General features: G+C 42.9%; 2 protein-coding genes across 2 annotated transcripts in view; one reads left to right on the top strand and one right to left on the bottom strand.

Moving 5' to 3' along the window:
- GABRB3 (gamma-aminobutyric acid type A receptor subunit beta3) overlaps positions 1-24,982 on the top strand; it is a 197,736-nt gene that overhangs the window by 7,593 nt on the left and 165,161 nt on the right. The window lies entirely within an intron of this gene.
- Positions 1-24,982, bottom strand: part of GABRA5 (gamma-aminobutyric acid type A receptor subunit alpha5) — a 57,233-nt gene that overhangs the window by 14,908 nt on the left and 17,343 nt on the right. The window contains exon 6 of the mRNA XM_050897615.1: positions 13,940-14,022. Coding sequence (XP_050753572.1) covers positions 13,940-14,022 — 83 coding nt within the window. The remainder of the gene's footprint in view (positions 1-13,939; positions 14,023-24,982) is intronic.

Genomic DNA, 24,982 nt, shown 5'->3' with positions numbered 1-24,982 from the left:
TGGCTCCTTAAGTCAAATAAACCTAAATGTGGATGGCTGAGTCCAAACTTTGAGTCCATAGGACCCAGATGTATTTCTAGGACTGATTTTTTGAAGCTATAACCCACAAAAAAAAGTCACCACTGATGTCTGCCAGTGTTTTCATATCTGCATGACAGAGCATAAATAATTTAGGAAAAAAGAATCCCTCTCCAAAACACCCCCAAACCCTTTGACAGACCCCACAGGAAGTCATAAAAGCAGTGCCTTGCATAATTTTGTGAAAGGCAACCTGTGAAATGTGGGATCTGTGTGTACAGGTGCCCACCCTGTGTGCTTGAGTTGCATTCCACTATTAAACAAACTGTTTATCCACAAACCACGGCTGGAACTTGTCTTTCAGAATTACGCTAGTTGGAGGCTGAATTAACTTAAAAAGATACTGTAGAAAGATAACTTTTGGCTTGTTTTCTATTTTATTCATTACAATTGTGCAGTTACATTCTTAGCCTTTATCATCATGATATTTAGTGCACGCCACAGGATCATCAGACTGCCTAATTTTGGGAGTATTGCTAATCCCCATCAAAGCCCGTTGATTGTGAAAAATGTGCATAAATTGTCATCTTTTTTAGAAGTTCTAATTGCAATCGGAATACGCATACAAATATCTATCTTTCTATCTTATCTATCCATTAATGTCTTTGACTCACTTAGAGGTGGTTAGACAACTCAATAGAGATCCAGATTTACAACGTCTCAAGGACTTCTGCAGGCAGTAAAACAGTGCTGCTACTAAGCCATCATGTACCAGCTTGAATTCTAAGAGTCAGGCTGGGTTTCTTGTGGTTTGTGCACAAATACTTTTTAACCCATTACAAAGCATCTGTCAATGGTTGCGCCTATGCAACTGAGGCCAGATTTGAGCTCTGTAATTGGCATTTCCCATTAAATTGAGTTGATAAGAATGAATTGATGCACAAATGAGATCACTCTATAGGAAGAACTAGTGGAAAAGCGATCTAGTAAAAATGTAATTTTAAATATAAAAACAACAAGACATGGTACTAAATATGCATGGACTGGGTCTAGGGGGAAATAGTTTTTTGTAACAGTAAGTTATTAAAGTAAAATAGCAATTTAAATACTAAGAGAAATGTATTCACATATTCAGTGATTAAGAGCCTAAAATGAAGACTTTGCCATACTGTGATGAATTCTGCTGTTCTTGGGAGAATTTGAGGGTCATGGAAATTACTTTAGGGACCTGAAATCATCAGAATTAAGACTGATCATTTAAACTGGCATGAGCTTACAGCATATGGATAAACAGCATGCATGATTTTAAATATGTGCCACGGACAAGAAGTGTAATGTGTATAAATACACTGGATTACAAATGCGCATCACACAGAATCACAGAATGGTTGGGGCTGGAGGGCACCTCTGGAGATCATCCAGTCCCACCCCCTACTCAAGCAGGGACACCGAAAGCAGGTTTTCCAGGACCACGTCCGGTTAGGTTTTTAATATCTCCATGGATGGAGACTTCACAACCTCTCTAGCCAACCTGTTCCAGTGCTCGGTGACCCTCAGAGTAAAAACATGTTTTCTTCTGTTCAGACGGAATTTAATGTTTTTTAACTTATGCCCACTGCCCCTTGTTCTGTCAGTGGGCACCACTGAGCAGAGCTTGGCTCCCTCTTCCTCATTCCCTCCCATCAGGTATTGATACAAATGGATTAGGTCCCCCTGAGCCTTCTCTCCTCCAGGCTGAACAGTCCCAGCTCTCTCAGTCTCTCCTCACAGGAGAGAAGTGCCAGTCCTTAAATGATCTTTGTGGCCCTGCACCGGACACGCTCCACAAAGCCCCTATTTTCCTTGGGCTGGGGAGCTCAGAATGGGACACAGTGCTCCAGATGTGAGTAGAAATTAAATGCTCAGGATGAAACTTTTTTGGTATGGCACAGTATCATCTAGATGCGACAACGGAGGATATCCAAGGAGGAAATTATTCATAGACTTGGAACAATTCTTGTATGAAAACTGATGACAAAAGATAATAGGACACCACTGGCTGTGAAACGGGCAGTAGGAAGTTCAGTCTTACTAAAATGATCGTTTCTGTCCTTCCTGAATTTAAAATAAAAATATAATTTGATAACATAGGCAGTATTTTATACGTTTTCCCGATACACAGTTTTATTTGATCTTGTTGTCACATTCTGCAGAGAATAGAATAGGATGTTCTGAAAAATGTGCCAGACAGGTCTCGAGAGACTTCATTACTAAGCAACACTAATATACTATACTGATCATTACTAAAAAAATAAAGCCCTAAGTTAGATCAAAATGACTCTGTTTCTGAATGTAATTTATAAGTCACCTCAGGAAAAGGTGGGAATAGGAATGTGATAGAAGTGTCTATGGCTTGGAAATGAAATGGAAGCACAGACTGTACCCACAAGGTGGTGAGACATACAGAACTGAAGATGCCTGTGGAATTCATTTTGAGACACATAGTTTTGTAAAAGCCATTTTCTTTGGCTTTTCAAAGCAAGAGACAGGTAGAAGGTCCTGCTTAATTTTAGAAGTTCCAGTTCATGTGGGAAAACTCTAAATGTGACCCGATGTAGAGCTCAAAAATATAAAGCAAAGGAAAAAAAAACCCTTATGATTTTGCCTAAAAGCGACTTTGTGATTTCAGAGGTGTGATTCATGATTAGCATAGGCAAGGCTGCTGACTGCTTTAATACAATAAATCGACTATTTGCAAGCTGGTACACTAAATCACAGTCATACCAATGATGAATGTAACATGAATACTAATGAACGGTTGTCCTGATAATTCAGTCAGACACAGTACCTTCACAGAATGCTATTACACCATTTAAGAAGAGCCCTGAGCTAGGAGCTGTGCAGAGTAATACAGAATGTCTCTCAAGGATGATTGTGGAAACAGCACGGCAATTTGAGCGATGCCCCTTAAAGAGATGTGCATATTTGCCACCACGCAGGCAGTATCACCGGTGACAGTGTCAGCTCTTCCCTGCCCCTTCCTGCTTGCCCATGTGGCCACAGGGGAGCAGAGTGCTGCATCTATTCCCCAAGCACTGGGACCGTGACTGGGACTGACTCCTTGCTGTGAAATCTGGCAATATAGGCACCTGGATTAAAAACCAGGCACGGCATGCTGAATTGAGTTGTGTGTCCTGGGATAGCAGGTCCTCAGGCTCCACTCAGAAAAGGAGAAAAAAAAGCAGCAAAGAAGAAGTTTTCCCATGGGGCAGCCCGGAGCACCTCAAACGGCAACAGACACACAGGTCTAGACAACTAAACTGTGCCACCCGTTGTTGTGGGATGCCTGCCACAAGCTGACTGAAAGGAGTGAATAAACAGGGTCTGCTGCGGGACCATTACACATCCAGGTGCTCCGCGGTACCAGGCAGTACCAGGTCATCTTCCCAAAGTCACCGCTCTCATCTGAGAGCTGACATGAGGGAGCAGGTGATGCCTTCCTTCTTTTGCTTCTTCCCAGTTCTTCCTCTCATTGCAGTCAGTATTTATAACACAACTTCTTGCTTTATTTTCAGATTTAGTGGTAGCTATCTCGATCTAGAACTAATCTGAGAATTGATTTTACACCACATTTAATGGTGGCTACACAATTGCTTTTCATATGGAACAGGTCAAAATCTGGTATTCCAGCCTCTGATGCTTTCTTTTTTCCTGTTACGGACGGTATAAACATCCACTGCAAGAGGACTAGAGCAACAAGCAGAGCAGTAGGATGTGCTGGGATGACATTTAAAAATTCAAAATGTCCTGGGAACTTCCTGACCCTATGTTGGTCTTTGTAGGCCAGGCATATGGTAATTCCAAATCAGTCGGCCAGTTTGAGCACTGTACTAATATTTAATGAACTTTGAATTTGCAATCACAATATTAGGCAGCTATATTAACTGCTTCATTAGAAAAAACAGCATGGTTGTGAGGAAGATGTTAGAGATTTAATTTACTTTTTGCAAGGCAAACAAAAGTATCCTCCAAAGTGTGACTGACACCATTACTCACTTCGCATAGTACCTTACTCTCTAAGCAATCTTGCTTGCAGCGGTCCACTCATTTTGCAAGCTGCCGCTTAACATCAGCAAAGCTAATGTGATCAGCTCTCCAGGAGTATCACTGGAGTTTCTTTTGAGAAATGCGGAGTGAATTTTTGAAAATACTCCATTTGATCTTGTTGTGGAAGGTGCCTTCACAAACATGGTATTTTTGGCTACATCTAACATCACAGAATGAAACCGTGACCTCATCGTAGTCAGCAGACGTTCTTCCCACCCACTTGAGTGGCACCAGGAACTCACCAATCATAGTTAGCCTATCTGCTGAGCTTACCATTCAAAGCATCCTCACTTATAAATCAGTATGACCTGAAACCAGCCAACAGTGATTGGGACTACTTGCAGAACTAAATATATACCTTTGTTTCTGAAACCAGTCCCTTAATGAAGACGTTTACAAATCTCAGAAGTACTGCTACATTAATAACACTGTGCGAATGTGTAATCAATAGGTATGCAGAGATAGCAGGCTGAAATATTATTATTGTAACACTTTAATACTGCTCTGATATTGCAATCACTAGAACTTATTCCCTACACCAGAGGTGCAGTCATCTAAAACTCAGAAGCTGGATTATAGACTCCTGCCGTGGGATGCAGTGCAGCCCCGTATTTAAGAGAAGGGGACAAAGTCTCCCGAGGCCATCGGTTCAAACCGCCCAACCTCAGTGATGGATACAAGGAGCCTCTCTGAGGTGAGCTGTTGCTTACCAGAGGCACTGCCATTTCACCTGCTGTCTGCCACAGCACTCAGGCACATGTCCCCTCTTGGGCAACCGGCCCCTTCCAGTCATGGAGATCCAGGCCCAAAGGTGCTCATGGTCTCATCTTCCCTGTGCACAAGTAAAACGTCTCCTTATCTACAGCCATCAGCTGACCTATTTTAGTCATCTGCTTTAGGAGGAGATTAACCTGAGACTAAAAATATCTACTTCTCTCCCCTGACTATAAGAGAGTGAGAGCGATCCGCTCAGCTGTATATATTTACTCTGCAGAAATATAAATTTAGGAGAGAGGAATCCCAGCTTTGCTGACAGATTTACCGCTGGGATGCTTTCAGCAAAACAGCTAGCTGCTAGCACAGGCTGGCCATGAGGAGACTTTCAGTGGATATGATGGGCAACAGGGAAAAAACAGACGGCCTTTCAGGCTTTCCTTCTTCCCACTCCTTCCCTCTCGTTTCTTCATGGGGGGCAATACAAAACGACTGTTTTCTTTGAAGAAGCTTGCTGAGCTGGGACTGCAGCAGCGCTAGATCACGGCTTGGGCTAACATGGCTCTCTGTGTAGGGGAGGAGGCTAATGCGGGATCCAGCAATTTAGAGGGAGGACTCCCTGGCCCACCAGCGACTGAGGTGTCATGAAGGAGCTGCCAGACTGGAAACTGAAATCCAAGTTTCAGCAGTGTCTTGCAGCTTCCTCCCCCCGCCAGAAAACCCTAGGCAAGTCATTTTGTCATTAAAGTACTGCAGTAGCACTGGGAGGCTCTAATTGAACCTTGGGACCCGTAACGACAGAGGCAATAAAAGCAGGTAATGAACCACTCTATCTTTGCTCAGAAGAGACTGTAATTGCTCTTTGCCTCCTTTATCCCCACCTGCAAAATGCAGGCGGCACAGACCTACCAACCTCACACCAGCATCATGAGAATGATTTCAGAAACGTTTATGAAATGCTTACAAGCCATGGAAACAGCCACCTTAGAAAATAACAGCCATTAAAAACCTGGCTTGTAAAGCAGTGGAGCAGTATTTACCCATTTGTCCCATTTACAAATAATATCCCATTTACCAGTGGCATAAACCCATGATCCATGGCTGGCAACTGTAAGCCCTCGCTGTGCCTTTTGGGGCATTATGGGCCCAGCAATGTCTTTGCAGGTTTGCACCCAAGGGTCATTTGAAAGCTTAAGCACATTAAGCACAGAGTCTCTGCATGTTGTTTTCTACTGCTGACAACTCAAATTGAATCACTGTTTTCCTGTAATCAGGCAGTTGCACAGCCTTTAAATTTAGGCTGAAATCTCCAGAGTGGGAAACGCATGCTGATGTTTGTACCATCAGCAAAGCACCTGGATCTCCACGCCGCTCCGCCACAATCGTGTCTAGACCTCTTCCAGATAAAAACCCCACTCCTGAGTATCTCCACACCAACTCCTTCCCCTGCCTGAACTTTTGTTTCCTTGAGCTCGAAAACGCCACCGGTCGAGCTTTTCCTCCCCAAAAAGCCTGATGTACGTGGGCCACCTCCCGATGAGGAGGCTGCTCCCCAGGCAGGCGGCGCGCAGGCTTTCAGCAGCAGCCGCTCAGGGGGCTCTCTGAAGCTGCTACAAAAGCTGCCGCCGCCACCCCCACGAAGCACTCCTTACCGATACAAAACAGGGTTTCATTAAGGGCGATCCTGCCTGCGCGGCGGCTGCTCCAGGCTGGTGGGGAGCCAAGCCCTCGGCCGCTGCACGTCGGCAGAGTTTGCAGCCTGGGGTTGTTGCTGGCTGTGAGATGGATGGCGAAGACAACAGCTTTTTCGGATCACGTGGCAAATGCCCTGTGCGACCAATTGTTCTTTCTGACCTCCTTTTTTCGCTCTGTTGTGAACCTAAGGGGGAAAAACTCACTGGCTTCTAAACAGGAGGTGACCAGAAGTAGGAAGTGACTGACTCAGAGCTGGGCAGTGTTTCACAGCAAAGCAATCACACACCCAGAGGACTGGACAGTAGCAAACGCTGCATTTTTAATGTATTTTTAAAATTATCTCAGTGCAAACAGTAACCATGTATGCGTGACAGAGTCTTTGAAAAGTTAATTAACAACAGCGACTGCAAACGCTTAAAGAGGATACTAGAAGAGTTTCTCCAGCCTTTTCTGGAAAGTCCTGAATGTGTGTCATTGTAATGGGTGAAGAAAAAATGACTGATCTGATAATTTTAGGGAGCTTTTAGAAAGGGCCCTTTTCCCTTTTGTCACCCTAAAAGGTATCACTTCTATGAGAAACCTATCAGACGAGTGAGAAGTTAGGGTCGTATTCATTTGCAAGTTCTGATGCAGCCTGGGGTCTCGTAACAATAGCTGCTGCAGAAACCCGCACCACGCGGTCGAGGTCCAGAACTCTACGTTTTAATTTCTAAGTAGATTCCTGTTAAGAAAGCTTCTTAGATCTCTGAAATACTTGAATATTACAGTATTTTGTTTTACGCACCACCCTTGCTGAATCTCCTGCCCTTTGGGAGCTCCAGACTGCATTGCTCCACCCTGACTGTGGGACTCAATGCAAGGATGAAGACCCTGGCAGCACTGACTGCCCAAAATGCTGGACTAAAGAGGTGTCTATATCGCTATACATGCATATCTGAAATGAGTACAGGCTATGTTGCACCACCTGTGAGAAGGCTTAAGTATCTATTGGTATAACCCACTCCACTCAATGCAGGAGGAACAGCACAGCTCATACAAGATGCTTGCAGAAATGGTAAAGTTGTCTCCATACTGAAGAGCCCTACTGACTGTTTTATTAAGATCCTTTGAAAAATGGGACTTCCAGCAGAAACAGCTAAAATAGTACCTAGAAGAGATACAAAAGCTCACCACCAACATATGTAACACCTAACTAATCTACAGCGATGACTGATTCTTCTGAACGAAGTACAACAGAAGTATGTATTTCTGAGCTAGCAATGTAGAGAAAAATGGACTTCTAAGTTACTCTGACCAGGGTACAATACACTTATCTACATCTGAGCTAGTATTGCAGAAAAATAGGAACTTCTAAAATATGATTCATCTCATCCCTAGGCAGGTATCAAAAATAGTTTTAATGAACCTCACTACAGAAGTACTTATTTCCTTTCAGCAGCCATAAAGGGAGTCTAGACAACTAACTGTGACATATTTGTCTATCTAAAATTGTCACAGATCCATCCTGCCCATTTTCCAAGGCTTTGCTGTCAATGCAAGGCTTTTGATATGGGCCAAACCACTGTGCTCATTCTGCAACAGAGCATTTCCATGTTCTAGAACAGATAAGAGCCACAGCAGATCTGGGGGAGTCTAGTGGAGCCTCGTGGCTCTAGTGAATCCCTAAGAATTTGTGACTGTGTTTCAGTCAGGATTCTGTGTATTAAGGACTTCTGAACTAAAAGATTTAATTTTTTAAACAACGCAGCCCCACGACTAGTCATGTGTCCACGATTTCAAAGAAACTAGGGGCAAATAACAGCAATACCATTAGGTGGTCTCCATCTCCTCCACTCATTCTAAGGGTTGCATGGAAAATTAGTTCAGGCTAGATACCTATGCTTTACTAGCTAAACTTAAGTAATATTACAGCCCTGGTTCAAGCTAGTTGTCTAGATGCTGCCACAAGCATCTCTTTCAGTGTGTCTGGAGACCTAGCTTCTAAACAGCTAGAAATTAGGGGAGAAGAATTCCAACCAAAGTGGTGGTTGGTAGCTGGTGGTAACATGGGGCAGAAGGAGGGAGCATAAAAATGTATCAAATGTCTTAGAAATATTGAATTTTAGTATTCACCTAGCTTCACCTTATTTTAGTCATTCAGTGTCCATTGCAATGGAGCTGTCTAAGGAAGCAGTGATAAACCTTAGGAAAATGTAAGAGAAGATGTTACATGAGCGAGCAGCACGCCTCCCTTGCCTTCAAGTAAAGCTTCTGCACACCGCATAAAGGCCAAACCTATCATTTCTGTGTTAGCTGGCTTTTGCCTTAAATTGCAAAATCACAACTTAGACTTGAACTTGGCTGCTCAGCATTTCACAGAGGACCTCCCTGGCTCTCTCCATATGCTCTTTTGTAAAGAAGGCACTAACACTTCCCAGAAGAGTCAACAAGCCATGCTGCCTGTCTCTGCTCTTAGGAATGGACTCAGGAGCCTCTTCTGGCCAGCTGACAGAGATGAGTAACAGAAAAGCTCTGCCTCTACACGTGAGACTGCAGTTCCAGCTCTCCCTGGGAGCAGCCCAGGAAAACCTACCGAAGAGCCATTTCCCCTTTTCAAAGTCTCCTAAAATTAACATTTGTCTTTATTTATTATTCATTTAATTATATTCTTATACAAGACTTTTACCCACAGGTTTTGAGAGGCTGAATACATTCTTTATCACATTTTATTAAACCAGAATTAGAGTCTGTTTAGAAGGACTCTGTTTTGAAGTTCTCCCTCCACACCTGCAGTTCTCCTGCAGCTTCACAGGTGCTAATGGGGGGGAAGCACAAAATCAAGAAACCCCCTGTAGGTGCTTTCACCTCAGTGCCTTCTCAGCATTATAGGGAAACATCACCATAAGGGGAATTTTCTTAAAATACTTTTTTTGGAGGAATTTCTCAGCAGCTGCAGGTGCATGGATAGTTTGTGAACAGTGAGTGCCTTAATGTTAAGTGTTGCAATAAAATCCTGGGATACTGGTGAAGTTACTGTCTCCTTGTTACTCTGGTTTCACCAGCCTTCTTAGAGGAAAATAATTTGAGCATGCCTCCTGCTACAGAAATAGCCTGTGCACTTTCTTTTATCAAAGACCACAGCAGACACCATGACTCAGTTTGAACTGTTAAAAAGGAATATGTACACAAACCGTGTTAACTACTTTCTTCAGATGCTACAAATTGTATCTAGTGCTGTTTTCTCACAGTTGGCAAGCTCCCTTTTTGATCTACAGTGATCAACCTTTGCCATCTTCACGGCCGACTTAAATTAATCAGGAATAAATGCCAGGCCTGTTTTTCCTCTGCTCATGAGCTAGGGGATCTCATTATTTTCAGCATATTCATTAGACTCTCTACTTACTCTAAAAATAGTAGGGGTTTTTTTGCCGCCGAGTGACTAGTGGGCAGCAGCTTCATGGATTTATCCGTTCCACAATACAAGATCTGATAACTACATGTACTCAGACACTGTGCCTTCAAGAGACAGTTGCCATAAATAGACTCCACCTTACAGTATTTGACATTGTCAAAGCACTGGTTAATGTTCACTAATAGCAATTAACTGATTCATCTTCAGGGCAACCCTGTGAGCTAGGTAAAACTGATATAATTAACACATGAGTAAAATGAGATTTAGGAGTTAAGTCAGTTGCCTGGGCAGAGGCCTTCATGGTCTGGTGGATTAGACATCTGTCTCTCCAACCAAAGAAGTTGAGTCTAATCCTTTTTCTGACATTGATTTGCTGTGTGACCTTATGGAAAGTCAATTAACTTCTCTGCCTCAGCTGCCCTAGAGATAATGATGCTTACCTACCCGGTGACACATGGGTGTTTAGAAACTGTACTAAATGATACTTTTGATGTACTCTTAAGGCCTATCAGTGGAAGAGGTGAAACATTAAAGCTTCCTAGCTTTAACGTCCTTGCTGTCTTATCTAATTCCTCCTCCCCACACCAGAAATAGCTTGGGGGTAAGGAGGAATTTCTTAGGCTAAGACGCTGCTAGCGAAACTGTGGCTGGCATCAGGAATTTTCATCAGATCCTGTTTGACCAGCAAATTTATTTAGAGTACAGGTCAGCACTAGAACTGCAACAGAAAGTTTATTTTAAACTCGGCCATGGAAGAAACCAGCATCCTTCCCATGCTACCGTGAGGTAAGGAACAGACTGCCACAGCCATCCCCACCGAGCACCCCTGATTCAAAGGGAGCGGAGCCTGTTTGCAGAGATCCAAGAGCCTGCACTCGCGCACCATCCCCCGTTCCCTTGTACCTCTAAATGAGATTTCTGCAGGATAATTTCTACAGGTGGCCTTATCACTAGCAGGGATGCAGGCCCGGAGGGAGAATATCCACGTACGTGCACCTCCTGGAGCAGACCCACCTGATCTTGCCTTCTCTGAGCACTGGGGTGTTGTACTTAAGAGAAGGACAACTAAAACCTGCTTTGTTCAGTTCATTAGAAGCCATCCTTGAACTTCTGTCCTCTTGCCAGCATAGCTTTTCATGACATGCCATAGGACATTAAGAAGTATTACTTCTGTAGTTGGCATTGGAACTGCCCGGCAGGTATCTAGGCTAGTGGTGTGTGCATGTAACTTTATATCCCTTTTCCCATATTCAACCTTGCTTTTCATTATTTCTACAAAATATTCTGTTGCTACATATAATGCTGCCTACGCCCATAAAATCTCCCACAATTCTAATATAGCAAGAAACCAGTCAAACGGGACATAAGAATTCAACATTTACCTTTATTTCTGTGAGCAAGGTTAACATTCCTTCTCTTTAATACTGAAGAAAATGTCAGGGCTTTTTTCCTTTTGCTTGCTGAATTATAGCAAGTGCAGTGAACGCTCATGCAGCCAGAAAAATGATAACCTGCTCCTGTCTCTGATGCAGCACCAATCGCTTCTTGGCATCCTTTCTGCTGCCGATCTGCCTGTGCGCTGGCTGCTTTGTTTCGCTGCGCTGCTCTCTCCACCCTCTGACCAGTTAGCACTCGTCTCTTCTCCACCCTCCCAGCTCTACTGATAATGATGTGTTTAACATTTACTTTGATGCTATTCCTTGAGGCTCTTCAAAACCCTTCTTGGAAAGACGACCATTAAAAAGAAACCGTTTGGGGAAAGACAGGGAGGAAAGCTAAAGCAGAAAGGGCATGTGCTTGTGTGTAATATATCCCTGCAGGCTTTGTCTTGCCGCAAGCCTGAAGATGACATAATGCAAACCAGTACTGCTGGAAATAGGGAATAAATATTGTATTCTCCTAAAATACATCTGGGCTAATTCAATAAACCCTGACTTGTTGGCTGCTAGTTGTGCAAACATCTGCATATTAAATCCCAATAAATGACTAATGAGCTGTCAGATCAGTAATACAGATATTCCCAAGGCTGAAAGATTGTCTATAGCTTGTCCCTATATATTTACTTACTGCAGGGGCTACCGGTGTGGACTAGCACAGGCCAAATGACTCCATGTCTATACACTGTGGAAGAACTTAAAGGTGACTTGTAGTAGCTTGTAAAATATACTCTAGGATTGTATGCTGAGCATGGCGAGCATGAACTAAAACCGTATTCAGCCCTCACATGCCTAAAATATGACTTTTCAGTGCTGTTTTTTCCCCAGGTTAAAATTACTTGTGCACTAATAGGTGATTAATATGTAACACATTTGGCACAAGCAGAACATATAATTGCATTCAGACAGATTGTTGGGTTTTTTTCAATCCTATTGAAGACTGTACTCCTTCTAAGCATTTGTAGCTTATCTAGTAATGTTATCTCCCGCACTTGCATGTTTGGGGGTTTTTTTGTCTTACTATATGGAGAGTTAGAACCTGTACCTTACTGCACCTAATCTACTAATGCACTGAAGCATCCATTTAAGGTTGACCTTCAGATCTCTGCTGCATCAGGCTCTTTGATATGTTTCTTTTAGTTTTATATTGCATATTTTGCAAGATTTCATAAAACTACCCAAAATCCCAGTTCTATAGTCTGCACTAGAGACCAACAGGTGTGACTTCAACTTTATCTATCAATACAGTAAAGAATATGTAATACCAGGAAGGACAACTTATTTTTCTTTTTCATCTTAATTCTTTCCAGTAGCTTTTGTTTAACCCTATATACAAATAATGACAGTTTCCTGTGAGATGTTTTCCCATTTTTAAGTTTGGAATGAAACGGATGGTTTGCATATAATTTTTTAAGTTGAGTGTAAAGGTGTACAGACCTTCAGATTTACATTGGCTTTGCTGTAAATTAATGTTGCTAAAGTAAATGGACACACTTGAACCTGCAGTGACCTTGTAAAATACTAGTGGCTATTCAGCTGAAACTGGGTCTATCTGGATTGGAAGAGGGAAGGGAAATCAGTTCATCTTAAGTTTGGTAATTTGGTAATCATTACTGTAAACAGTGTTTTTACTTCTTAGTATGATCACTAGAACACAATGCATAGCCAGTATTAAATGCGGGCAGATACAGACGATAAAGGCAAAGCTTAATCTTGCTAGGATTAGTGACTCTAAATTGATACGACTGAAAAAACATTGAAAAATGCTGAAGTTAGGTGGCTTCAGGGACTAGCAAAATGCCTTGCCTGGTAATTTTCAAAAGTCTTTAGAGACACTGATTGCACCTGGAACCCCTGATTTGATTACCGAAATAAAAAATGTCTACTGTAGTAGCCTAATCTGTACTTTAATTAAGAGCTTTGTATTTAAATATAACCATCTGATTCCCTGAGGTTATTTTTAAAGTAAGCTTCTGGCAAGGCAGCAATGTGGTGGATTAGAGGCTTGGAATTGAGGAAAAATCATCATTCAGCATACAGTTTAGAATAATGTGTGCATATACAAAAATACATGTGTATACAACATCATGTAACAAGATACAGGACTGGATTTATTAAAGCCAAATGGAAAGATATTTCCTCTTTTAATATTCTAGATCTCTTTTAATATATGCGATGTAGATATTGCACTGCGGTCTGATTCACGTAAATACCACAATAGCACATCAATCCGATCTGCCCAATGAAAGCTCCATTTTTCTACAAATGTAAAACCAAGTTATCAACTTAGCTGCATCTACTACTCCATCTAACAGTGGCTGTTACACTTGATGTGGATATGTAAGACATATCACCCATCAGCTCACCGTTTATCATGGAGCATGCAAGTACGAGCTGAAAAGCAGCAGTGCCAGATAAAGCACACTCATGGAAAACAAGCAGCAGGGTAGCAGCAGGGGTGGCAGACTGGGGGTGCTAATGAGCAATGTTAAAAGGGGAGGGGAGGGGGAAGGGTGAACGATTCGTGCAAGACATGGCTGAACGTGAAAAGACAGATAACGATGGATTTTTCCAGTTCTTATTTCAGAAGAGAACTTACAGCTTCCAAATTTTAATGGGCAAGCATGTGCATCCATGGGGAAATCTTCAAGCTGCATGGGACATTCAGCAGAGATGGTCAGTCTGTGGGGGAGTAAAAAGAAAACACATCATTTTTTTTCTGGCACCTTCCCTTTAGGCCTCTCACCGCAATACATGAGGGCTGACACAAGCAAGCTTTTCCTGAAGGCTCCTCGCTCCTGCTGAAATCACAGCAACCCCCTGTTAAACTGAATGTGAGATAAGCCAGGTGGACCACTGTCTGTGCATGCTGTAGGCCTTATCTAGTAACCCTGAGACACATGAAATGATTTCATTTATGTATGTAAGCTGTTCCAATAAGATCATTCTTTCTTATTAGTACGTGAAGGAAGTCCTGTGCTGGAGCTTCTGCCACGCACCTTATACTTATCTGCTTTCTGTAGATACTGCAACTGGACTAGGAATTTGACTCCTGAGTATACCACTGTTACAGACATAAAGAAGCATTGACTTTATATATAGATGTAACTATTTAAATACATTAAAATAAATATTTAAAAATAAAAGTATAGAATATAAATATTTATAACTATATGTAAAGTTTTGTATAAAGTTAATGACATATATAGATTACTTTATGTAGCACTATAGTTAGTTTCTGTGGAAATCACATGGTATTGGGGCAGTCCATTTCAGTTCAGCATACTGTGAATTACCTGGGCACCTTGTCAGGAAAAAACAACAGGGTCATTTTCCCCAGCGTATTGCCTGGGGAAGCAATTCTATCCTGTACTGCCTTGCCACTATGTGGAAATTCTTGAGCTACAGTGGACATAGGTGTAGGGAAGGAAAAACACTTAGGAAAAAATAGACATATCCCATGGACTTTCTGTATGATTGACAGATCAAGCTGAACACAAAGAAAAGTCTGAGGTAAATTTCTGAGGAGTGCAATATCACTTGTATTGATATCAAATATATCAAATAAATATATCAAGAGAGCCAAAGCTTACTTTTCTAGGTGCACGCAGCACATAGCACAATGAGAATCTGTTTTGATTATGCCATTTTGATATTTGCATAATACAGATGGTTTGCTCAGGATAGTGAGGATGCAAGTCTCATTTTACATTATGAATACCCTTATGGCTTTCTCGTTTTATGCTGCTGTTCTGCCTCAGAGGCAACAGACCAGAGACACCCAAAGCCTCACAGACTGCCCGGTGCTGGGGTGATGCAGGGTTCTGCTGGAGGGCAGCCTGGTTCCTTACCAAACTGCTGCCTGGGGGGCAAAAATCTGCAAAGAAATCCACGACACCCTACTACCAGAATGCAAAAGTACCCTTTCCTATCACAACAGCCGCACGTAGCCATACTCCCCAGCTATATATACTCACCGCTTCATATTAGCACACCAAAGTGAGTATTCTTGCTACAAGAACTTCTATCCAAAGGAATCATAAAAGGTAACAATCTGTCCATGTACAGATGGCACAGCGTTCAGCCAGTCCAATTCAATACAACACAATGATGCCTTGTCGGGGCACTCCAGCTACATGGACAATAAATTGGGGGAAACAGCTCCACTCTCTGCCAACGCACAGAAATTCTGGAGCTTTACCAATAGCTGGAAATGGCAAAATAAGCGCAGAGAAATGCAATAGCATCGTTGGCTAGAGATCGTATCATGAGGATGAGCTGGGAAACAGGGAGGGAAGAAGGTAAACTGCAAACAGTAATAGAAAATGTAAAGATAATACAACATATAAAGCAAAAGAAAAAAAAAATCCAGTTCAGAACAGAGATAACGTATCATTTGGTAAGAGCAGACAGGAAGTCTACAATACAGAAAAGAAATTACTGAGGCCTGAGATACCCGCCCTTAGGCAAAACTGTTCTTGGACTTTATTTTTGTAAAAGAAATTTTAAAATCACTAAAATACGGAGTTGTCTGCAGTGGAGACTGCCCTTGGGCACCAAAGCCAGCAAAGCCACAGTCACTTAGAGTGCTACATGGATGAATTTAACAAGCTGGTTCTAGTAGCATCCTGCCCAGAACTTGCATCCTTTTCACAAAAATCACTCTAATGGGTACTTGAAAGCAAGGCTGCCATACCTCCAATGTTTCGTTATATTTTCTGTACTAAGTATTGCAAATTTAATTTTCTTGATAAATTCAGAAACCTTGCTCTAAGTGCCATAAGAAAGCTGGTGTGTTTTACTGCAGTCCATCTCCTGTCTCTTTGTCTATCAACAGTTCAAGTATGTTGTTTCAAAGGCTGCAGCTTGACAAGACTTTAATACACACACTTGTCATCTACAAACATCAACAGAGGGGATCCCTATAGCCATCTTACCAAGACACCAGCTGTGGAATCAGGAAGTGAAGGAAGATTCAATGCAGAATTATGAATAAGACCTTCTGCTTCATCTGATTGTCCTATGAATTGTATCCTGCTGCCTGCATCTCTGGAAATAACCCTTGTGTGTAATGAGGAAGGCTGTAGACACTCCTCAACTGTAAATGTGGAAGTGAAGATGAGGTGCACAGAGACTATGACTTAGTGGAATTTAATTAAGTCCCTCCAGAAATTATTTTTGCCTGTCTTAAATGAAAGGGTAGCACATAAGGCTGGAGGGCACCTGGCTGCCACTACCTGTCTCAGAAGCCGCAAAGACCCTGGTGGTGCCAGGGCTACTCCTGTGCCCCCTCTGAATTCCTCATCCAGCAAAAGGCAGCATATCCCTTAAAAGGATGGTGCCTGGTGCAGTCTTCTGGGTCTAGCCCAGGGGTAGGGAGAACAGAGTTTAGCAGCTGCAAATGTGCTTGCATACAGCCTTTCCTTTCATTAACATGAATTCTTTGGATGAAGAAGTTCCTTTTGCTCATTATCAGTGATATCTGCATGCTTCTTTCCTTTTCCTGTGCCTCCATCCTAGGGCCACTCCTAGTCTGGCCATCTTGAACAAATGAACTAGCTATACCTATTTGTTACATGCTATTCTTAAAAAGTATGTAGTTGAGCCTCTTAGGTAATTTTAAAATGCTCAGTGAACACTCTCCTAGCTACCTCTTACAAAGCGTGTATTACCCAAGGCTTGTGAAGCATCTTGTAATGGGCAACGCAACAGAAAACTTGACTGTGGGTTCTGATACACTGCATAAATGTCACCACCCTGAATTTCTGCAGAGCACTCTGTGCCCAACAGGAGCTGTTTTTCATTACTGTGTGAGGACCTGAAAAACAGAGTCACTAAATTGACTCCTGGTTCAAAGAGACTGGATTTTCTACTGCATACAGAAAAAAAAGCAGCACAGCAGCCATCTCTTACACTCTGGGGGCTGGAAGCATGGGTCACTGCATACAGATTTGCTCCTAGGTGCACAGTACAAACTATATATTCAGATCATAGCTCCAGGAGTCACAAAGAAATTGATGTCTTAGTCTGCTCCTTCAAATATCACCTGGGTTGATATTTGCACACTTTGGCTTTTAACATTGTGTTAAAGCTTTGGTACCCTTTGCATACCCTAGTTTACACAGCTGATTATAACAAAATTACTCCCAGTTTGCATTTATTGAAAGAAGAGAAAGGAGGCCTTGGCATGCATATATGAAACAGCCTTTGCCTAATCCTTTTAATATGGTCACTCCAGAACGATCTTGCTGTGATCACTGCAGCACAGTTATCTGAGCTAGAGACAGTCTCCAAACCAGGATTTTTCTGTCACAGCACAAGCACTGCTCAAACTGCAGATCTTTCCAGCAGAAGCATTTAAAAGCTTCCCTCCTCCACCATCATTCTGTCTTAATAAAAGCCCTATGGGATTAGTTTCACTAAAACAGAGTTTTTGACAAGATTATAAGTGGCTGTTAAAGGTCCTTTACAATGGGAGGACGAAACTCTGATTTTATTGAAGTTAATGGTAAAATTCTCCCTGACTTCAATGGGGCTGGTATTCACCCAAAATAGGTAACAAACCCTGGTTTACAGCTGCTGATTTATTATTAACGACAAAATTTCACTTTCATAATGCTCCAAATACTTACACTGCTATCCAAATGTAAATCAGCCAACAAAACGCTACAGCACACCTTAACTATCTGAAAAAAAAGTTAGGTCTACAAATTATTTCACTTATCATCCATAATTGTACATGAAAGTTTCATCAAAGCTTCACTACGTATAGCCTTTACTTTAAGAACATTAAGTGATTACTGATGTTCTGTTTCAACAAGATATAGACACATAAGTGAATACCCATCTAAGAAAAGCACAACAATTCAAGCAGCAAGTCTTCTTCACTCCAGAAAAGTCACCTTCAACAATTTCTACTGGAGAATTAAGTAAGATGACGCTTTCAAGAGGCTGTTGCTTTTTAACAGGCGGGGGGAGAAGGAGGTGTTTAAGTCAAGGATGTGGCGAGGAAATAAATGCAGATGTTTGGGAGCCAGACATCCGCAGCAAGTGTGCTTCAAGGAGAGCACAAGGCACTCTGTCCTGCAAGAGCCTGTTTTAGGGTGCTGCAGGGACCTCCCCGCTGTTCCTGTGATTTCACTTAATGCAAGGAACATCTGCTCCTGCTCGTAGGAAAAGAGCTGGGAGACTGACCAAAGCTATCCTCTTTCTGATACCCTGGAAGTGCAGAAAACACTTTCCAGAGTATTATCTGCAGCTGCCAGGCAGGAGGTGAGGGCAGTCACCTGCCTGGGGAGCCAACAGACAGCCACAGCAACTTGCTTTTTCTTATCAGCTACTAGCTTTAGTATGGAAACAAATTAAAATAGAGAGCTTTAGAAGGAGAGGGGAGCAGAAAGGCAGAGTCACTAGTGGCTTTTGGGAGAAGTTAACGCAAGATAAGTGTTGAATAACAAGAGTTACTGATGAAGGGGACACACAGAAAGTTTTGTTGGCTTTAAGATATTGGGGCCAGACAGATACGAAGCTCTTCTGCCTGTTTGCCCTAATCCCCAAACCAGCTCCATCTTCTTAGTTGTTTATTTATGTGCACTGCCCTTGCCCCGAATAAAGGGAGCATTTTAATGCTGTGCTTTGGCCCTACCTGTGCTGGCAACCAGTACCCACTGTGGGGCTCAGGCCAGAATGGGCACAGAACAGCCAAAGAGCCCTTCCCAGCACAAGGCCAGCCATCACCACTTTCCTTAAAAAAAGGCAAAATATTTGCTTGAAACTCATCTCGAATGTATCTCAACATCTCCCCAACATGCCAAAAAAGAGTTAAGTGGATCAAGCCTTGCCCAAGCCATACCCCATCCCAAGGGGCCAGCTGGCTCCATGCAAAGGGAGACTTCAGGGTCAGGTCAGACCCTTCTCAGGAGCCAACTCCAGGAGGAGCTTCCCCAGGTACCTGCTCCAACAGGATCTCGGCAGAACAGTTTGAGCCCTTGCAGCATCTCCAGTACGCACTCTCACACACTCATGCGGATAAGAGAATAATGGAGAGTTGCTGGTTTGGGTTGTTTTTTTTCAAACTGTGAACACATTGCTAGGTTTGTGAAATTACTCGTTTAGCCTTCACTCAGGACACTATTCACCCGTTCTCCCACTGTGATGTCTTAGGAACACATCTATAACCAAACTGTTATTCCTTTCAAAGGGTTTTAAAGCAAGACTTGTTTCAGGCCCCAGCACAGTAAGTGTGTAGTCCAGGGAACCGATGTCTCCCTGTGTTCCTTGAATGAATGTAACATGTGCTTATATGAGCATATATATACACACACAGATACACACACACACACATATATATATGTAAAGACCTTTCTTGGTTCTGAAGCACTTCCCATACAGTCCTAACAAACCCTGTTGATGGTGGTGATAGCGGCTTACCAAACATAGCACAGAAGTGTTAGGATGTGGATACACATACAGTCACAGTATCGATGGCTGTAAGTCTCACCCTGAAACCCGTCCCTGGCTGAGTGACTGTCTGCAGCCTGGCTCAGGGGAGAGGAGTGATTATTCTCGGTAACTCAAACACTGCCTTGCTCAAGAATCTCTGTCACTGTGTTGGATAAGAGGCCAAAATATGGACTCAAGGCCTTGTTCTGCACCTCTGCATGGGACGCAGAGGCAGTTCACTGCTTCTTATTTATAATGCTGGTTGTACACTCGTTTCCTTGGGATCCACCATACCAAGTGAACACAGAATAGAAATTAAAGCTAGGAGCTGGAGTGAGGTGGTCTGCAGAAGTGTCTATCTTAGCCCACTTTTCCTTCATAACCACTCTGCCAAGAACACTACCCTTTCCCAACTTTCTTGTGATGCTGAGATGTGTTATCTTTATATGATATCGAAATGTGCTTCAAAAATGCCACAGGGAAGGGGCTATGGAAGACTAAGAGCTCCAGTTACTGATGGTTTTGTGAGCTGTGAATACATAATTCAGATGCATGGTGTACTTGACAGCAAAACTCTCATTTTCAGCAAACCAAATCCTTAGCATAGCTTATGTTGAAGTGAGAAAACAAGACTTTAATTGCCTAGACTAACTGTGCTGAAGAGTAGGTTATCTTGAGATGATCTGAGGTGGACAGGATTGATTTCAAAAGCTGCACCACTATTGGAATGACCTCTCTACATGTGGAGTACCTTGGCATACCCAGAGCACACTCTTAGACAGGGGCAGGGGGGATGTTCAGCCTCTAGACACAGGAAGAACTGAGAAAGGCAATGAAATAACCAATAGAGCACTTAAATTACCTGATCTTTGATAGGGATTTGGGGCATTATAGAAAGAATCACATTTCCAGCTCCTGGTAAAAGTTTATAGTAGAGGTAATACCTTTCATTCTCCGGTGTTTCCTTAATATGGATAAAAGCAATGGATGGAACACTGAGTTTATGCTTATCCATCCTTGCCATGCAAGGTGTCTAATGAAGTCCATGAACAAGGTAAAACTTGCTGGAAGAAGCTTTATTTTTTATCAGACTAACTGGTGCAGTAAAAAACCCAAGCTTTTTTGCAGTCAGCTCCTTTAGGTTCTCTGCCTACAAACTTTACTTACCTAAAGAAACTTTAGACCAATATGGCTATGCAGCTATGAATGCTATAGTACAATATTGCACCCATCTACTTGATAGTTTCACTTAACCTCTCCAAGCTTTCTGTCCTTGCTGGTCCCTCATACATGATGAACTCTCCTTGACACACCATGAGGAAGGCCTTCAAATCTCTCCTCTGCAGTAGCTTCCATTTTTACTGAATTCTTGAATTAAAAACAAAAAATCTAACTAGTACTAGTAATGCTGAGAAGCTGATGCAGTTGTTGATGCTGGTAAAATGGGAAACAACATCTCAACCAGCCCACACTTCATTATGCCATGCCACACATTTCCCGGAGTCTGCACATGCTCCATGTTTTGGCTATGATCTCCTCATCAGCATGGCCCTTTGGTGGCATGTTCAACTACATGCTAACTGCAATAAATACAATTGTTCTTGCAGTGCTGTGTAAGACTGAACTATGGGGTTCTCTTTGGCTCTCAGGAGAGGCCAGTCCCAGCTACTGGCAGAACCAGCCGGTGAAGGCAATAACCAGTGCCACCCAACAGCACAGGGGGTTATCCGACCCTTGCTTTCAGTGGGAGAAAACCCAAGTAAACAAGGAAGAAGGGATCACAGAAAGCTCTTGCAGGCACGCTAGGCGATGGAGGCTAAGGACTGTGATGGACACGGCACAGTGCACCTGTCCTCCAGTTTTGATACCACCCGTTAGACGATTTGATCAGTGCAGGTTTTCTGACTGGCCAGAGGGGCTTTTGTTCCTCTGTTTCTGTCTGTCAGTATGGCACACATTCCCCCCTTGGATGAGGGTCACCTGGCTGCACAGCCATCCTATTCCTTCCTCCTAGTTCATACAACCTTTATATTTGTATGGACAGGCACAAAACCGCATGCAGTATTTCCTACAGAGAAAAATGAGCTGGATTTAGAAAGTAATAAGGGGTGGGGGGAACCAGATGGGCAGTACCAGGCCATTTGGACTCTCTTACATCTCGACTGGGATGCACAGACACGGGAAGGTAGGTAGGAGGAATTATGACCTGGAAAGCCTAAATACAGAGCTGAAATCCTTGGTTATTTTCCACAGTTCAGACAAACGATCTAGAGCTCTGAAACATCACACCACAGTCTCCTTTCAGCAACTCACATTTAATCCCAGTCTCTTCTTATTCACCACACATTTCTATGTCCACCTCCCAGGTCAGCTCTCATCAAGATCTCCTGCCTTTTGTGTAACTTCAATGCTCCTCCACACCTCTGCGTGAAAAGGGCATGCATCAAGCGATTTGACGATATGCTCTTTCACAGGGAAACGTGCACGTGCGTATTTGTATGTACCCCTATTGGTACACAGAGGAGGTTGTTTGGCCATCCAAGCAGGACATTATTATCTGGTTTTTTTGCCTTGCTTCTGAAATGCTACACGCTCCTGATCAATATAGCCGTGAAGTGCCAGGTAAAGGGACAGGCTGTGGGTGCTCGGTGCTCCAGGGAAAGAGCCCTCTGATCCCTCAGCTGTTTCACACCATAAACAGTCATTAAACAAGCCTCACTTTACCATCTGTTTGCTATTTATACCACCACCAGCACTAGCATCTGCTGCAGCATAAGCACCTGTTTGCTATAGTGCAACCTGAGAGAAGGAAGGGCCAAATCTCCTAGTGACATTGGACTGTCCCCATGCTAAACCACGTTCAACAATGTACTTGGCTCCTTCTCTCCACCCAGATTTCCCCAGGATGAAGATGCAGTTATGCAGCGGGATGGGAGCTCCCTGCTCCTATCAAGATCAGTGGGGTACTATTTCCCCCAGGGCATGCACCCCTGTGCCCTTGCTTGCAAACAGGGACGACAGAGCTGTGCCTACACCTCAGGGACAGGTCAGCTCAGAGACACCTTCAGAAGAGACAGAAAAGCAAAAGCAGGCAGAATGGGTGAGATGATACATATTCTACCACTGGACCAAGCAAACCTAGAGATAGTGGTCTGAGTTTGTTTGATGCTGAAATCAATTTGCGTAACTGATGTTTTTAAGATGCACAGTTAATGGCAAAAAACACAGTAGGTATTTATTATTTTGACTAAGAAGGTTTTGCTAATTTTCCTTATCTTTTAGCTGAATCTCCAATTCAAAACATAGCATTTTTTTTACATGGACAGAACACGAGTGCATTAGCCACTGAAGAGATGACTGTGGAGCAATGAGACAACCTTATGAAGTCTGACCGAGCCATTAAAATAATCCAGGGGTTTTGGGACCCTTCTGGTCCCAAAGTTTCCTGGCCCAAATTCCTGACAGGAATATGCAAAGGGAAGGCCAGCCTTGCTTGCAGAAATTCTTCCTAGGCTTTTATACTGCATATAGTGCATACAATGGACACAACCTTAGGATTTTAGCTAGAGCCTGGTGAAAAAGACTTGCTTCATCGTTTAGAGCAACCAGATAGAAATAACAGTTTGGAATTTTTTGAGTGATACAAACATGACTGTAAGATAAAAATTTGTGTATGTGGTTTCAGGAAATTTTAATTTAACAGTAGAAAATGGAGTAAGTCAGGCTGAACATCAATATAAGATAAGATAACATAGTAAGATCTCTTAGAAAGCAACTGAGGTCTCCAAAGGCAATGTCTTAAGACTTCTACAGAACAGAGCAGACAAAAGACTAGAAACAGGCACTGCCAGTGGACTACTCATTAAATGACAAGCCACATGCATTTTTTGATCTGCAACGTCACACCAAGACACTTTCCTGTAGAAAGGCTGAAGAAGCCAAATAGAAAGGAATGGAGTGGGACAATGAAGACTATTCCTACCCATGCCCATTGCATGACTTTACTCAGCTGTATATATTGGTATTTGGATTTAATGAAGCCTTCAGAGAAGGGCAAATTACCAAGAATTTCCTACAGGGTAACTGTGGTATAACATGATCCAGGATTAATTTCTCACTCCACCATAATATGTTCATCTGATCAGACGTTTCTGAAGCATCTTAGACCAGGCCCTTCCTGTCGTCTTTTCTGAAGTAGCTTGGAGCCACTCTCCAGCCTCCCTAAGCCCTTTATTCCTCACACACATGCTTTTACTTTCTATATCCCAACCTGCAGTACCTTCTAGTTATTCCTGAGTGACCATCACCAGTAACAAGTATCCTGCTCTGCAAAACCCTTCTACCCCCATTTCTTGCAAAACCCTATCTCACCTAAGCCCTCAAATGCATCTTCCTGATCCTCCACTCTTGACTCAGCCACAGGTACCCGGCACCCACCAGCAGCTAGCTGGCCTCTGGCATCCCTCGCTAGACAGCCCTTTCCTCACCAACATTCTATGGGCTCTTCCCTTCATCTAAACAAGCACAAGCAGGACTGCAATTTATTGGAGTTTCTTGAGCTCCTCCTAAGGTGTACTATATTCCCTCCGACACCCACCTAGACAAAAGTGGAGGACTGAACCCAATTTAAGTGCGCTCACGTGGGCTACGCTTGCACAACCTTTGGCTTTATGTTGCATGGAGAGGAAACTATGCACGTCCTCCGCAACACAGCTACAGGACCAGCTGCTGGCCAGAACATCCCATAGCTTTAGGCGGCTGGCACACTACCCTACCCATCTCCAGGCTACATGAGTACGGGGGTGGGAAACAGCAATGGAAATAAGTAAGTAGGATGGGACTCGTGACTAAATGCAGACATCAAGAGTAACAGCAGTTACCCTATGCTCCTTTTTCTGTCACTGTGAAGAAAACAGGAACCTCCTAAAGTGTAAGTGGAGAGAAATAAGCATCTTTCATACTAAAGTAGACATCTGAAATAATGCAGACACCTAACTCCTTAAGAAAGTCTCTCCCCTGCACTGGGAGCAATTCTGAGCCAAGAGGCTCAGCTGCAGCCATCAACATTACATATGAGTAAAATTAGCTGAGGTGAATCCCACCCATCCTGCCTGGTGCACTCCACCACAGCATATTTTAGATTACTCATAGGCAGTCTGATGTTTCAGCACAAACATAAATGTACTTCAGGGGACAATAC

The sequence above is a fragment of the Gymnogyps californianus genome, chromosome 1, assembly GCF_018139145.2.
Source record: "Gymnogyps californianus isolate 813 chromosome 1, ASM1813914v2, whole genome shotgun sequence".
NCBI lineage: Eukaryota > Metazoa > Chordata > Aves > Accipitriformes > Cathartidae > Gymnogyps > Gymnogyps californianus.
Note: the sequence above shows the minus strand (reverse complement) of the source record. Positions and strands in the feature narration are given on the sequence as shown.